The sequence below is a fragment of the Ursus americanus genome, chromosome 34, assembly GCF_024610735.1.
Source record: "Ursus americanus isolate L20-20 chromosome 34, mUrsAme1.1.p, whole genome shotgun sequence".
Taxonomy (NCBI): domain Eukaryota; kingdom Metazoa; phylum Chordata; class Mammalia; order Carnivora; family Ursidae; genus Ursus; species Ursus americanus.
The window spans coordinates 27,775,248-27,790,897 of NC_142160.1; the positions used below are offsets into that span (position 1 = coordinate 27,775,248).

The 15,650-nt window shown below is 37.5% G+C and overlaps 1 protein-coding gene and 1 long non-coding RNA gene across 5 annotated transcripts in view; one reads left to right on the top strand and one right to left on the bottom strand.

The window, feature by feature from the left end:
- LOC123781397 (uncharacterized) overlaps positions 1-7,161 on the bottom strand; it is a 39,274-nt gene extending 32,113 nt beyond the window's left edge. For all 3 annotated transcript variants that reach the window (XR_015722938.1, XR_006776723.2, XR_015722937.1), the window contains exon 1: positions 7,029-7,161. This is a non-coding gene — a long non-coding RNA (uncharacterized LOC123781397). The remainder of the gene's footprint in view (positions 1-7,028) is intronic.
- The window catches only part of ERCC6L2 (ERCC excision repair 6 like 2), a 149,634-nt gene that overhangs the window by 8,353 nt on the left and 125,631 nt on the right, over positions 1-15,650 (top strand). The window contains exons 1-2 of one of the 2 annotated variants that reach the window (XM_045780841.2): positions 7,108-7,241; positions 12,220-12,644. In XM_045780841.2, coding sequence (XP_045636797.2) covers positions 7,196-7,241; positions 12,220-12,644 — 471 coding nt within the window. In that variant the 5' untranslated portion in view covers positions 7,108-7,195. Of the gene's footprint in view, positions 1-7,107; positions 7,242-12,219; positions 12,645-15,650 lie in introns of those variants that run through there. The other variant, XM_087858836.1, reaches the window with a different exon arrangement.

A 15,650-nucleotide genomic window follows, 5' to 3' on the forward strand; every position in this document is an offset into this window, starting at 1 on the left:
GCCCACCATGTCCATAAAATTCCATATTATGCATATTAAACTTTCCAAGTGATTCCTCTGAAGCCTCTTGCTTGTCTTAAAGTGTGGGACTTAGCAATGCAACAGCCTTATCAGTCTCTTCCTCTAATCTCCCATTCCCATCCTCTAATTCCTCTCATCTAATCCTTTTATATCCTCAATGTAGATGAGGAGTTAGGATCATTAATATCTATGTTGGTGACTTCCTTTGGAAATACTATATGGAAGAACTATCTTAAATTAAAATGTGAGGTTTGTGCTAGGACTTGGAGCTGAAAGAGCTTAAAAACTTATTTTTAACTCTGCTTCACAATTATTTTCTAATTTCCAGCATGATTTTTTTAAAACTCTGACCTGTAAGTTATTTAGAAGTGTTTCTAAATTTCCAAATATATAATCTTTTAAAAATATTTTTTTAAAATGTTGACTTCTAACTTAATTCATGGGACCAGAGAACATGATCTGTATAAATCAGATTGCTGGAAAGCTGTTGAGAGTTGCTGTATGACACAGTTCATTTTAACTTTTATGAATGTTCCCTATGTGCTTGTGAAGATGTTTATTTTCTAATAATAGAATGGAGTATTCTATATATGTCTACGAGATCAAGATTGTTAATTGTGTGGCTCAATTCTAATTTTCTTCTTAGTCTTACAATTACTGTGAAGAATATTAAAAATTCCTACCATGTTTGTGGACTTATCATTTACCCCTTGAAATTCTGACTTGTATATATTTGGGACTGTTAATAGTGGTGATAAGTTGAAGACTTTTTACCTACCTGGCAAACTAAGACTTTTATCATTTATATGGTTAATTTCTTTATACTTAATGCATTTTACATTAAAGATTGTTTTTTCTGATATTCTTAGCATTTTTATTAAGAATTTACACATTTTTTAAATATTCCATTACATATACTCTGACATCCAATGTAAATACCTTGCTTAGGAGCAGTTATCTCTTCTCTTTTCCAACAGAAATATCTCAAATGCCTTAAAGTCTTCCAGTCCACTATTATCACATTTTTACTTCTGCCCAGTGTTTTAATTTTCTTTTATTTTTTATATATCCAAATTACATCATCATTGTTATAGTTTTATACAGGCAATGGTTATTTGTTCATTTTGTTAGGCTTAATAATTCTTACATTTCAGATCATTTGGTTTTTTTAGTTCAAAATCCTTAAAAAGGTCTCGCTGTGAGAGTCCATTGGTGGTGTTTTTAGTTTTATTTGAAAATATTCTTATTTTGCTCTTATTATAGTTTCGCTGATTATAAAATTTTAGGTTGATAGCTATTTTCTTTGCCCTTGGAAGTTACTATCCCATTGTCTTCTGACTTCTTGTTACCATTAACTGTTGTCTGTTAACTTTTATCAGTTAAACTGTCATTCTATTCTACCTAAGTAATCTTTTTTTAATGGCTGCTTTCAAGATTCCTGTTGCTTCTGTAATTTTACTTCAACGTGTCTAACTACTGATATATATATCTTATATTCCTATTATTTTATTATTTTTAATTATTTTATTTTATTATTTTATTATTTTTTGTATTGCACTCAATTCACTATGGTTCCTGAATCTGAGGTTTCAGCTATCGTTTCTTTCAACATTTTTTTCCCCTCAGCCTCTCCATTCATTACTTCTGGAAATTCAGTTTTACCTCCATTTCTCTTAACCTTTCTTTTGTATTTTCTATCCACTTGACTTTCTGCTCTGTATTTGGAGTTATTTCTTTAGATCTTTCCGTTCATGAATTCTCTATTAGGGTGTGTTTAATCTGCTGTTTAACTTACCATAGAGTTTTTAATTTAAATAATTAAAATTTTCATTTCCAGAAGTTCTGGTTCTTTTAACAAATCTATTTGCAGTTTTCTGACAGTGTCATTTGTTCCTTCTCATGTTTTCAGTTCCATTTTCAAAAATATTGGTAAATATTTTAACTACACACAAACACTTGTATCTAATACTTCTGTTAACTGAAATCACTATTTCTGTTGCATGTTTTCCCTGCTGGCTTTTGTTCATGGTAGCTTGTTTTATGCACTTTTTTTTCAGTTTAGGGATTATGAATTGTTTGGAATTTATCTCTGAAAACTTTGAGGAATCTTTGTTTTAATGTTTTCCTTTAGAGAAGATGAGCTTGCTTCCTTCTTCCAACCTAGATGCTATTAACCTGACACTACATTATGTTATTATCTTGGCTTGGGGCTTCCTCGATCATACAGGTTATGTGAATTAAAATCCTAAATCCATTTGAGGATATGGTAGTGGTTTCAAAATGTCAAAGGAAACTGACACACTTACATACACACACACACACACACATGTAAAACCCTGTTCAAAGAGCCCATGCCAAGACAGACGCGTCTCTCTTCTTCATCCTCCTCCTTTTCTGCTTTCTAGATTTTCTTCTACCCAGTAATTTCACTGAGGGAGTTGCCTTTCAGGGTTTCTGATTTCAAGTAGGGTTTCAGTTCCAATTTGTGATCTTGTAAGAGCTTAACACCATGTCTTCTGTCCCCATAAGACAGAAAAAACTCAGACCTTCTGTAACTGAGATGGGCAAATGACTCCAGGGCAGCAGTGGCATAAGTGCCAGCTTAGTAAGCTGGTTTTCGGTTTCCTCCTTATTTTAAAAATGGCCTATGAGCATTTTACTTTTATTTTTGCTTGGCAATGCATTTTGGGTATTTTTATTATACTATTTCAACCTGCAGGTCTTGATGTTTTGTTGCAGGATTTTTAGGCTTATTACATGACATGAGATATGGAATATTACAAGAAACAGAATCACAGGCTTTAATTTTTCAAATTAAAAAATATCTTCTATGAAATAATATTTTTATATACCTATCATATTGGAACGAGAATGATGAATCATGTTCCAAACCTGATTTTGTTATTTGCTATCTGTGACCTTGGGAAAATAAGCTAATATTTCTCAAACTATCTTATTACCTTTAAGTTAGAGCAATGGATCAAGGACCTCTGAGATTTCTTCAAGTTTTAATGTTCAGTGAGTCTGTGAAGTAAAATGGCATTGGTTCAAGATGTAAAATGGCATTGGTTCAAGATGTAATAATCGTCACATTCCTAGCACTAACCTGCCATTCACTACATATCTTTCACTACAATTGGCTCAAGCTTTAAATTGTCCTTTTGTTGACCCAGGTTTTTGGTTTTGTTTTTTAATTGTAGTAAACACACACACAATTTACCTTCCTAATCATTTTTAAGTATTCAGTTCAGAAATGTTAAGTATAGTCATACGGTTGAATAATGCTGCCTTTTAAATGCTAAAGTCTAGATTACTAATTGGTAAAGGAGACATCCATTTCTACCATGACTACCTTGCTCCTACTCCTCTCTTCTTCCTTTCTTTCCCTTGAAACAGTGGCTGGAACATTGTATCAAGGGAGAAATGCTACAACTTAAAGTCATCTAAGAAATTTTCAAAGTTCAAAGTTTTCATACTGCTATGATCTGTTTGTGTCCCCTCAAAATTCATATGCTGAAGTCCTAATGCCCAAAATGATGACATACACACATGTGGAACCCTTATGAATAGAATTAGCGCTCTTAAAGACATACTACAGAGTCTCCTAGCCCCTTCCCCCAAATAAGGACATATCGAGGAGGAGCCAGCTATGAACCAGAAAGAGGGGTCTCACCAGAACCAACCATGCTGATGCCTTGATCTTGGATTTCCCAGCCTCCAGAACTGTGAGAAACAAATTTCTGTTGTTTATAACCTACCCAGTCTGTGGTATTATTATAGCAGGACAAATTAACTGAAATACGTACCTATTTTTTCCTGAGCTTTTCTGCTGAATTAACATACAACTTTGGAGGTCTATGAACCACATATAGATATATATTTGATTTTTACAATGTGAACATAAAAAAATTCTCTGGTAGAATATTAGAATCTTCTTTCTCAAGGGTTTCTTTGATATTCAAGTAATATTCTTTTGAAATGTCTATGTTATCACACTCTGTTTCTTCTCTTCTTGTAGTTTTAATAAGCTTAATTTTGCTAGTCCTCCTTTGCCAATGATTTTGTATATGATCTAGTTATCCAAGATCAATTATATTGACTTCAGGAATTCCTAAATGTTTTTCAAGACTTTCAATTTCACTTTGCAGTGATTAACATTACAGTGTTAGATGTGTACAACATCAGAACTTAGACAAGGATGTCCCTACAACGGCCTCAGACAAAAGCTACTGTTAAGTGGGGGAAGGAATGTTTAAGGATATCTAATTTTCTGAGGCATCGAATTCACTAAAACACATTTTTATGTCATGATTTTTTTCTGCTTCACTTGCATCATAAATGTGGTGGTGAGGTTAAATAATAAATACTCAGAAATTGAGGCTTCCCTCCTCTTCTGTTAGTCACAAGAGTATTCCTTCAACCAGATGATCTCTTTCATTTAATTAAAAATTTACTTCTGATTTTATTTCATCACTTCTATTTAGATGTCATCCCTTAAGAATCAAGGTCTTGGGGTTCCTGGGTGGCTCAGTTGGTTAAGCGTCTGCCTTTAGCTCAGGTCATGATCCCAGCGTCCTGGGATCAAGCCTGTGCCAGGCTCCCTGCTCACTGGGGAGCCTGCTTCTCCCTCTCCCTCTTCCCCCCACCTGTGTTGGCTCTCTCTCAAAACAAAAACAAAAACCTTAAAAAAAATAAAAATCAAGGTCTTAAATTAGTAGACCACTGGAAAAATAAGACAATATTACACAACTAGTTATTTTAGTGGGGGAAAACAATCAAATTTTTCTGGTAGTTGTAAAAAGAAAAAAGTAACCTTGGTTGAAATTTCCAATTGCCGCTGATTTTAGAGACACTGTGAAAACAGTTTAAGTAAAACAGATACATTTCATCAATTCCAAGAAGCAGATTTTTTCCCTACTTTTAAAAATTTCCAGTATCAGGATGCATGTTAAAAATCAAGAGTTACAATTTATATAATGAGCCGTTTTTTTTTTTCTTTTTTTCAGCTGTACCTAAATAATATGCCTTACAATCCATGGTGTTTTAAGTTAGAATGTAGTCTAAAATTTTAATCTAAGTAATAATGTACTATCAACTATTAGCTAAAATATTAAAATGAAGAAATGGTTATCTAAAATACAACTTTCAAGTGGATGCATTCCATTGCTATGTAATAGCAATCCACATATTCCTTCCTACAACCCGGTACTGTTTTTAGATGTTTTACTTATCCTGTTTAATTCTTACAACAACATTTTTCTATGTAGGTTACTGTTACTTGCCTCTTTGTTGTCATGAGTTAGGACACTGAAGTTATGAGGTTAAATGACATAACCTCTCAACCATGTGTGAGCGCCAACATCTCACACATAGTGCATTAGATGTTTCTCTTAGATCCAAAGTTTCTACCCGTTGGTAAACAGAAACAAGTGCTATTCTAGATGAAGGATTTTATGAAAACATATTGCTAATTGTTAGTATCTCTCAAAGAATAGATACCTATTGGCAGCAAATAGACATGGTTTTCCTCATTTAGACCCTTTGGTTGGTAGAATAATGAGCCCCTAAAGATGCTCACATCCTAATCCTTGGAAATCCTTGGAAATGAATATATTACTTTACCTGGCAAAGGGACTTCGCTGATGTAATTGAGGGTACAGACCTTCAAAGGGGATGATTATCCTGGATTATTCAGGTAGACCCAGTCTGATCATAAGATCAAAGAATGTTACCCAGCTGCAATCCAAGGAAGATGTAGCTATGGAAGGCTGAGAGAGAGGTAGCAGAAGGAAGGTGGCCATAAGCCAAGGAATGTGTACAAAGGCAAGGAAACGGATTCAGCTCGAGAGCCTCCAGAAAAGAATGCAGCCCAGCTGATTCCTTGATTTTAGCCTAAGGAGACCCAAGTTAGAATTCGGACTTACAGAACTGTACGATAATAAATTTGTGATATCCCTAATACTTTTGGGCTGCTCTAAGCCCCTAAAATTTGTGGTACTTTGTTACAGCAGCAATAGGAAACCAATACAGGCCCATTCAAGAAAATCTAATTCAATGAAGTATCCCTACAGTATATGAAAACATTGTAACATGTGCAGAAACCATTTTTGGATGAATCGGCGTCTAAGGTCTGGCAAAGCATTATATAAGTAGTGTCCATTAACTTGTGAGTAGTGTGGTATTCTGATGATGCTTTAACAAAAACAGTCCGACCGTCTGCTTAGTGTTTTCCCATAATGTCACACAAACCACTGTAACTGTAGATGGTACACGGAAAAACACTAAATTTTCATTGTATTTTTTACCTTTATCTTCTATTTATGGCATGCATTGCTGGTTTGGACTCACAGAAGTTATTTTTGATTATAGTGTGTGACCACTAAGTTTACTCGGCCTCCCGTGCGTGTCGTGAAGGGTTGGCTTCCGGGTGGGTATCCCACCCAGCTGGGACAGCGCTGCAGGAGGGAGTCACTCGCCTCAAGCTCTTGGGCATGCGCTACACGAGGAACACTACCAAGTACCAAATACAAGCCAGCAAGCCGCGATCGCGGACACGGTCAGCCCTTAAAAGACTGCCGCAGGTGCGAGCACACGGGTATCTTCAGACCCCTCTGTTGTCCGCCAAGATCCGTACCAGGCAAGAAAGCGATATCAAACTTCGCGATACTTGCAACTGTCGCGAACCTTTGTGTTACCGGCTTCCCGGGGAAAAGATGGCAGGAAGATTGCTCCGCCCATGTGAACCAAGATTTTGTTATCGCGAGATCTCAATGACAGTTCAGGAGCCTGATCTCGCGGGATTTTCCGAACAGGGGCTGAAAGTTGCAGGGGAAGGTAGAGGTAGGGCCAACTCTGAAAGGGAGGGTAAGGGGTCCACTTGCCGGCTTGCCTCCTCCCCCGGCGGAACGCGAGATGACTAGGTGAGCGCCGCCTTGCCAGCCGCCACAGCGCTCTTCAGCTCTGCCGCTGCCTGGGACGCTGCCTCCCTTCTCCCTGGACCCTCTCACCTGTGTTCCCTCTCGTCCGCTGGCGTCGCGCTTCAGGGGGGCGATGTACGAAGGGCTGCAGGAAGTGGCGTTGGCCTCAGTCTTCCCGCCGGTCTCCTCGTCCAGGTCCTCGGCTGCCTGTCGAGTGTTGTACGCAACCAGGCTGCCCGGCCCCTCCCCCTGGCCAGATGGATCCCTCTGCCCCCAAGCCTCGCGCGGAAACCGCCGGCAAAGGTACAAGCTCCGAGCCCGCCTCTCAGCCCAGGCAGCTGTCTTTACTGCGCTGGGTTGGACCCGTTCCTGACAGTTCCCTTGGGGTTGGGGTTTTACCCGGTGGCTCTTCTGAATGACAGCTGGAGTCTGGCACCAATTCCTTGGTATTCAGTGTTGAGAACCTGGACTCTGGAGTCAGACTGGATCTAGTGCTAGCTCTGACAGTTTCTTGCTGAGAAACTTTGGGCAGTTTCCCCATCTGTAAAATTGAGATTATTGCGGAGTTCTTGTGATTACTAAATAAGATGGTATATGCAAAGCACTTATGTGACCCAGCTTCTGGTCCACAATAAGCACTCAATAAATGTGTGGTATGTTGATTCTTTAGGCTTGTATGCCCCAGTTCTTAGCGAATGGTAGAAGTTTGTTGTTACATAGGTGAATAAAGGTTGAGATATTCAGTTCACATTATTTGATTACACACAGAGCTTAATATGTGATGTACTGAATCAGGGCCTTAGAGTCAACATTTATCGGGTCCTCAAGAGAGGGTTTAAGGAGGTTGTGGTTATCTAACACAAGTCAAATAGAATGCCTTTTGCCCCCATTATTTCATTATTAAAAGTGATACAAGAAAACTATCAGATATTGAGTATTTGTTATGTGCCCAGCAATATGCTGATTGTTTATCCCCATCCTTCTTTGAGAAAGGTATCGATCTCATTAAATAGATGAGGAATTCAGAGCTAAAGTTTAGAGAGGTTTATGTAATAAGCCTCAACTCTGAAGGCTAGGAATTGACACTACAACTCAGGGATCACAAATATAACTACCCATAGAAGCCTGGCAGGTGAAATAAGTAGTGAAGCTGCTGAGTGGAGATTGTAGTGACTGTGATGCTCAGACCTCAGTTAAAAGGAGCAGGGACTACTCAGTTCCAGGGACTTGTTCATTCATGTGTGCATGGTACAGTATGTTTGCCACAAGGTCAAATAGCTTGGTTCAAATTCAGGATCTGCCATTTTTAAGCTGTGTAACCATGGGCAAGTTGGTTAACCTTTATCTGTTTCACCATTTGTAAAATGGAACTAACAATATTATATGAAGTCATGGAATGATGGTGGCGAGGCGTAAATGAAATAAAGCACATGCTTGGCACACGTAAGTCTTCAAATGTTAGCTCTATATAAATATGTGTTAGTCCTACAAGTATTTCAATTTCAAACAGTGTTCTAGGTGCCCAGGATATAGTAGTGAACTAAGTAAGTCCCTGCTCTAGGGAACTAAGTTGAGATAAACAATAACAAATATTTCATATTTTTCTCTGAAAATGGAATTAAACAGGACAAAGGAAGAGTGGCAGGGAGTGCTATTTTAGATTCAGTGGTCAGAGAAAACACCTCTGAGGAGATGCCATTGTAGCAGAGACCTGAATGTAGTGAAAAACTCAGTCATTTGTGTGTTTAGGGAGAGTGTTGATGGAAGGAACAGAAAGCTCAGGGGCCGTGAGATGGGAGCATGCTTGCCGTGGTTGAGGAATAGCAAGGAGGCCAGTCTGGAATGAAGGAGGAAAGGAAATGGCGTTAAAGAGGACCCTCCATTCAACCCCACAGGAAGTCCTCCCAAGTTAAGCTATTTGTTCTAGAATTTGATACAGAGAGATTCTAGCCTTTGCCCAAACTTAACAGAATCTATTTAGTTCTAGAAATTATTCAAACTAAGGAACTAAATAGATGTCCAGAAATTGTGTGAAGCCCACAGGGCTTTTGCACATGCTGTGTGCTCAGAGATACTCTTGTTAGATCTTCTTCCCTTTTAAATAATGTTTCTTCAGTACTTCTTTTTCATAGCACTCTGTTGTTATCTTCTGAAGCACTTATTACAATTTCATGTCTGTGAGCTTTTTAGTATGTGTCTCCCTCACTAGGTATCTAGGATCTGTGAGATCAAGGATGTGTTTTTGTTAATAAATTCAGCACATTTATTGAGTGCCTACTGCGTGCTGATGCTGGGGATAAAACTTGAAAAATACAGACATTTTCCTGGAAAGGAAATTACTCTCTAGAGGGAAAGGCAGATAAAAACAAGTAAACATAGTCATTAAACATTGTAATATGAGTTATGGAGGCAATAAAATACTGAGGTACAGAATAAAAGGGTACTCTACTTTAAATAAGTGGAGGAGATGACATAAAAACAGCTGAGAGAAGATTGCTTAGCATGTTTGAGTACAGGGAGAAATTGAGTTGGAGAGGTGAGTATTGGCAGATCATACTGGGGCTTATAGGCCATAGTAAGGAGTTTGTAGTTTATTCTTTATGCAATGATAACTATTGAAAGATTTTAAAGATTTACTAATAATTTTATTTTTTTAAATTTATTTATTTATTTTAGAGAGAGAGCATGCAAGCAGGGGGAGGGGTAGAAAGAGGGGAAGAGAATCCTCAAGCAGATACCCCACTGAGCATGGAGCCTGATGTAGGGCTGGATCCCAGGACCCAGAGATCATGACCTGAGCCAAAATCAAGAGTCAGATGCTTAACTGACTGAGCCATCGAGGAACCCCAGTAATTTATATTTTTAACTAGTATTGCTGCTTTGTGTAAAATGGATTGTAGGGGGGGAAATGGTGGCAGCAGAGAGAATGGTTAGGAGTTTATAGCGGTAATTTAGGAGAAAGCCAAAGGTGGCTTTAGGGCAGAGGGCAGCAAACTGTGGGCTAGAGCCAAATCCAGCCTGACACTTGTTGTAGGTAAAGTTTTGTTGGAACAAAGCCATGCCCATTTGTTTATGTGTTCTCTGTCCCTGCTTTTGTGTTACAAGGGTAAGAGACAGTAGAGCCTGCAAAACTAAAATAATAAATAGCTAAAATCTGATTCTTTACAGAAAAAGTTTGCCGACAGTTGTTTTAGAGAGGTGGTAGCATGATGGAGGGAAATGATACATTTTGAGGGAGAACCAGCAGGACTTTCTGATGGATTGGATGTAGGGAGTAATATAAAAAGAGGAATAAGGGCTGGCTAAAAGTTTTCTACCATGAAAAGTTGGCTAGATGATGATGCCATTTAATGAGATTTGGAAAGACTAGTTCTGAGCAAAGTTCAATCATTATCATTTTTGACATTTTTTTTTTATTTTATACCTATTGTGTGGTACAGTATTTGGTAGGTAATTGGTGTTAAAACATATATGTTGAATAATAAACTCATTAATGACTTAAGTCTTTAAAAATTGGAAGGCGTTTTCTGGATGGGCAAACAAATCATGTGAAACAGAAATAATGTGTTAAGAATTGCTATAAGAATTAATTCAGGTCTTAAGGCTCAAATGGTACTGTTATGAAAATAGGGCCCAGTAATCTGTTATCCCTGTACAGTGGATCAAGGTTTTAGTTTCATGTTAAAACTGTGTCTTTTAGAATTGTGTGACAGTTCTCAGTTTGGGTTCAAAGATTAGAATAAGAACAGATTTTTCTCGGGCTACTTCTAATTGTTATGCAAAATAACCTTACCAAAGTTAGAGGGGATAATGGTTTTACTTTTGAGGAACAACTGATGAGGAATAGCATAATGAGCTATTCGTGCTTCAGAGAGTATAGATATATTAGTCATATTATAATCACAAATATTATAAAAATCTAACGAGAAATCATTGGAAAGACCCTAAGAAACTACCAATGGTTATCTGACCTCAATAAGAAATATATGAGAAAAATAATTCCTAGTATTCTTACATCTGTAGTCATACAGCTCCTCTGTAATTCTGGCTATAAGAAATTCCATTTAGAAAATTATTTTTACTTAATTTCTTCTATTTGGTATCTTTTAATTATACTGGTTGTATGATCTAAAGATGTTCCCTTCCCTATTCATAGTGCTATATTTTCTGAATAGAAAATAAAATAGTCGGAGCGTCTCGGTGGCTCAGTGGGTTAAGCTTCTGCCTTCAGCTCGGGTCATGATCCCAGGGTGCTTGGGATGGAGCCCTGCATCAGGCTTCCTTCAGTGGGGGGACCTGCTTCTTCCTCTCCCTCTGCCACTCCCCTGCTTGTGCTCTCTCGCTCTCTCTCTCTGTCAAATGAATAAATAAAATCTTCAAAAAAAAAAAAAAAGAAAAGAAAATAGAAAGCTGTGCAATGAAGCACGGAATAAATACATATAGACAAAGGGGTCAGATTTTTCAAAGAATAATAGAATCTTAGCAGAAAGAGATCTTAGAATTCATCACTTTTTAAAGAACTGCAATCCTTGAAAACCTAGAAGGGAAAAAAGTTGTGGCAGGGCTGGCACACATCACTCTGTAGTTTCTGTAGTTGAATTGGAGATTCCCTTGGTTAGTTGTATACAAATTCAAGGAACAGTTTAGAAGCAGCAATATTGACAAGAAGGAACAGCTGTCTCCAGAGAAAGGAGATGGGAAAAAACAGACAGGAGAATCACAAAAGCATTGCTGTTTAGAGGATTTTAGCTTACTCATTATCAAGTCCCATTTACTATTAGTCTACCATATCATGAATAATATATGTAATGTTCATGAATCATCATGAGTACCTAAATTAGCAGTTCTCAACCCTGGCTGTGAATAAGAATGGCCTTTGAATTCAACAATATCCACCAAACAAAGTAATAAATAAATAAATAGAAATAAAATAAAATGAAATAAATAAATAAAAATAACAAAGTAATAAAACTGTGGCCCATAGCCACTGAACCATAATCAACAGAGTTAATGTCCAAGCATGTATGAGGAGATTGTGACACACAGCCAGGGTGAGAACCACTGGAAATAAATTATATATCCTTTCTTCTGCTTATTATAGGAGAACATCTGTTAATATGTTTTAGGAGAATATCTATACATGTTATAATTTATCTTGTTTCAGTAATTTGGAAAGGGTATTCATGTGAGGTACATTTTTTTTTTCTCATAGCAGTGGATAAATGGGGAGTTACTTTATAAGTTAGATTTGGAAATTTTATTTTCTTCTTTATTATTACAGACATATGGCATCCAGGAGAAAGATGTCTTGCCCCTTCTCCAGATAATGGAACACTTTGTGAAGCAAGCATAAAATCTATCACAGTGGATGAAAATGGGAAGTCATTTGCAATCATCTTATATTCAGATTTTCAAGAAAGAAAAGTACCTCTTAAAAGGCTTCAAGAAGTAAAATCTGTTAAAGATTGCTCCAGGAATTTTATATTTGATGATGAAGATTTGGAAAAGCCTTATTTCCCAGACCGAAAATTTCCATCATCTGCTGTTGCTTTTCCATTATCTGAAGATGGAGACGCTATTCCTTATACTATTAACAGGTATTTGAGAGACTACCAGAGGGAAGGAGCCCAGTTTCTCTATGCACACTTCATCCAAGGAAAAGGGTGTATTCTTGGTGATGACATGGGACTTGGAAAAACAGTACAGGTATTTCTTTTAATTACTTTATAATTGAAATTCATTAAAGTCATTTTATGATGTACCTGAATGGATACCACATACAAATCTCTATTTGTACTCTCAACTGTTATAGTAGCTATTGTGTGTGTGTGTGTGTGTGTGTGTGTGTGTGTGTGTGTGTGTGTGTGTTTCTCACCCAGTGGACAGGAAGGTCCTCAAAATTAGGATGGTGTGTAGTAATTATTTTATCCTCAGTACTTATTTAGTATCTGTGAAATACGTTATTCAAAATAATGTTTTGGTATAGCTTGGCTTGATTTTACCTTTGGTGATACTAGCACTAAAATATCAATTTATATTTAAAGTAGTTTGACTTTCTTAGCAATACTGTATGGAAGGAAAGTATTCTGACATTTGTTAAGGTATGTAACATGGTTAAATTGACTTCTTGCAGGCCTTTTGTGTATATTGTGTAGAGTTTATCATATCAGAAGTTTTTAAATCTGGGATCCCTGGACCACTAGGAATACCACTGGTGGACTTCAGAGAGGCTTCCTATTTCCCTAAAATGTGTGCAAGAATTTGTATACTTATATGCTTTTCTTCAGAAGGAGTGTATGTTGGTTATCTATTGCTGCATAACAAATTACCTCAAAATTTAGAAGCTTACAACAGTATGCATTTATCATACTACAGTTTCTGTGGGTCAGGAATCCAGGTACAGATTAGCTGGGTCCTCTGGCTCCACCTCTTGCAAGGCAGCAGTCCTATCAAGGTTGGACTAGGGCAGATTCCCTTCCAGGCCATATGGTTGTTGGCGGGATTCAGTTCCTTGTGGGATGTTAGACTGAGGCCTCAGTTTCTCATGAGCTATTTATTGGTGAAGGGCTCCCTTGGTTCCTTGCTACATGGGCCTCTTAATAGAGTTTCTTATAACATGGCAGCATGCTTCATCAGGGAGAGCAAGTGAGAGGGCAAGAGAGCATAAGTAAGAGAGAACCCATGGTCTTTTGTAACCTCATCACAGAAGAGACAGCCCTTCACTTTTGCCATATTTGCTTCTTTAGAAGCAAGTTGCTAGGTTCAGCTCTTAGTCAAGGGGGAAGATTAAACAGGCCTGTGGATACCAACAGGTGGGGATTATTGGGAGCCCTGTCAGAAGCTGCTTATCACAAAGGTTTGTGAACTAAAAAGATTAGAGTTCTGAAGCTAGACTTTATACTATACAATCACTCTGGATTTTCAGGAGTGTTTGTCTAGTTTCTGATTAAATCCTTCCGTGTTTCCTTCATTATAATTGAATTTAAGCTATTTTATTCTTCATGACACTGCCATTGTTAGTGGAACTCAAAGGTAAGTGAAAAACCAATTTAACATTTAAAAATAGTCTAGGGGTGCCTGGGTGGTGCAGTGGGTTAAGGGCCATACTCTTGTATCCGCTCAGGTCATGATCACAAGGTTGTGAGATCAAGCCCCATATCAGGCTTCACGCCCAGCTGAGTCTGCTTCGGATTCTCTCTCTCCCTCTTCTTCTCTCTCTGCCCCTCCCCCTGCTCATGTGTGTGTGTGATTTCTCTCACTTTCTCTCTCTCAAATAAATAAATAAAATCTTAAAAAAATAGTCTAATAATGCAATTGTGTATAAAGCTCTGATGTAAAAAGCTAGAGTGAAACTAAGTCCTTCAATAAGCATAGTGTATCACCAGTAGCCATACTGTTTTGTTCTTTAAGCCCAGGCAATGTACATAGTTCTAGGCTTGCACATTGAAGGTGCTAAATAATTGCTTATGGAATAAACAAATTTACTTTCTCAGGAGAATAGGTAGCAAGAATAAAGAAAGGAGCCTTTAGGAAACTATCATCTGTGACCAAGATATACAGATGAATACTAGAGGAAAATAAATATCTATAACTATAAGTAACTAATATGACTATCTTACATACAGTTTTATTGTGTTTGCCCATGCTAGAATGTCCTTTCCCACACTTCTTTGACTAGCCAATGCCTGCTAATCTGCAAAATCAGAAACATGAGGGTGCTATAAAAAGTGACCTTTTTGGGAACTAGTTTGGCATCTCCTCCCATTAAAACTACTAAATACAATTCAAATTCGTATGCATGTTTAAGGCTCAAATTTAGCTTTCATCTCTGAATTCCATGTTATAAAGAAATTCCCTTTATTTTATGATGTATATTTTTAAACTGATTTTACTGCACATTTTTATATTACCTGACACACTGAAATCCCTGGAAGGCTTTCAATTGTGTTATGAATGTGCTTTGAAAGTCTTGAGGGCGTATCTTCTGAAGATTAGGACATAGTTTCTATACTAGTTTTGATACTTAGCTGGATTTTTCTGATCCTTGGAGACCTACATCTCTGGTTATTATTCCTGTAGCTCAGGGAATAATTTCTACATAAATAGGGGGTTGGGAGATCCATTTAAGGTGGAGCTTCTATAAATACAATGACTAAACCAGTTGAAGAAATGTGGACAATGGTTAATGAGTTTAGTAGAATTTCAAAATACAGTAGAATTAGGTGGAAATGGTCTATGAATATTTACTGTTGGCATTTATTACCACTGGCATTTATCATTTGGACTGTAGTATAATCTCATTCTTTTTTTTCCTTTTTTGTGATAACATCCCTTAAGTTTTCCCCTTCTCACATTCTAACTTGACCATAATATGAAATTGAGCTTTTCTTTTTAAAAAAGCTTGGTTTATATACCAAATAAAGTTTGTTTCCCTCATTTCAAATTTAAAAATGTCAGTTTAATATTTTACATTCTTCAAGGGATGAGGATTTTAAAATGTGCATTTGATCTAGTGACATTGGAAATTATTGGTATCTTGCACAAGAGCTATTTTGCTGGGGGGCGCCTGGGTGGCACAGCAGTTAAGCGTCTGCCTTCGGCTCAGGGCGTGATCCCGGCGTTATGGGATCGAGCCCCACATCAGGCTCCTCCACTATGAGCCTGCTTCTTCCTCTCCCACTCCCCCTGCTTGTGTTCCCTCTCTCGCTGGCT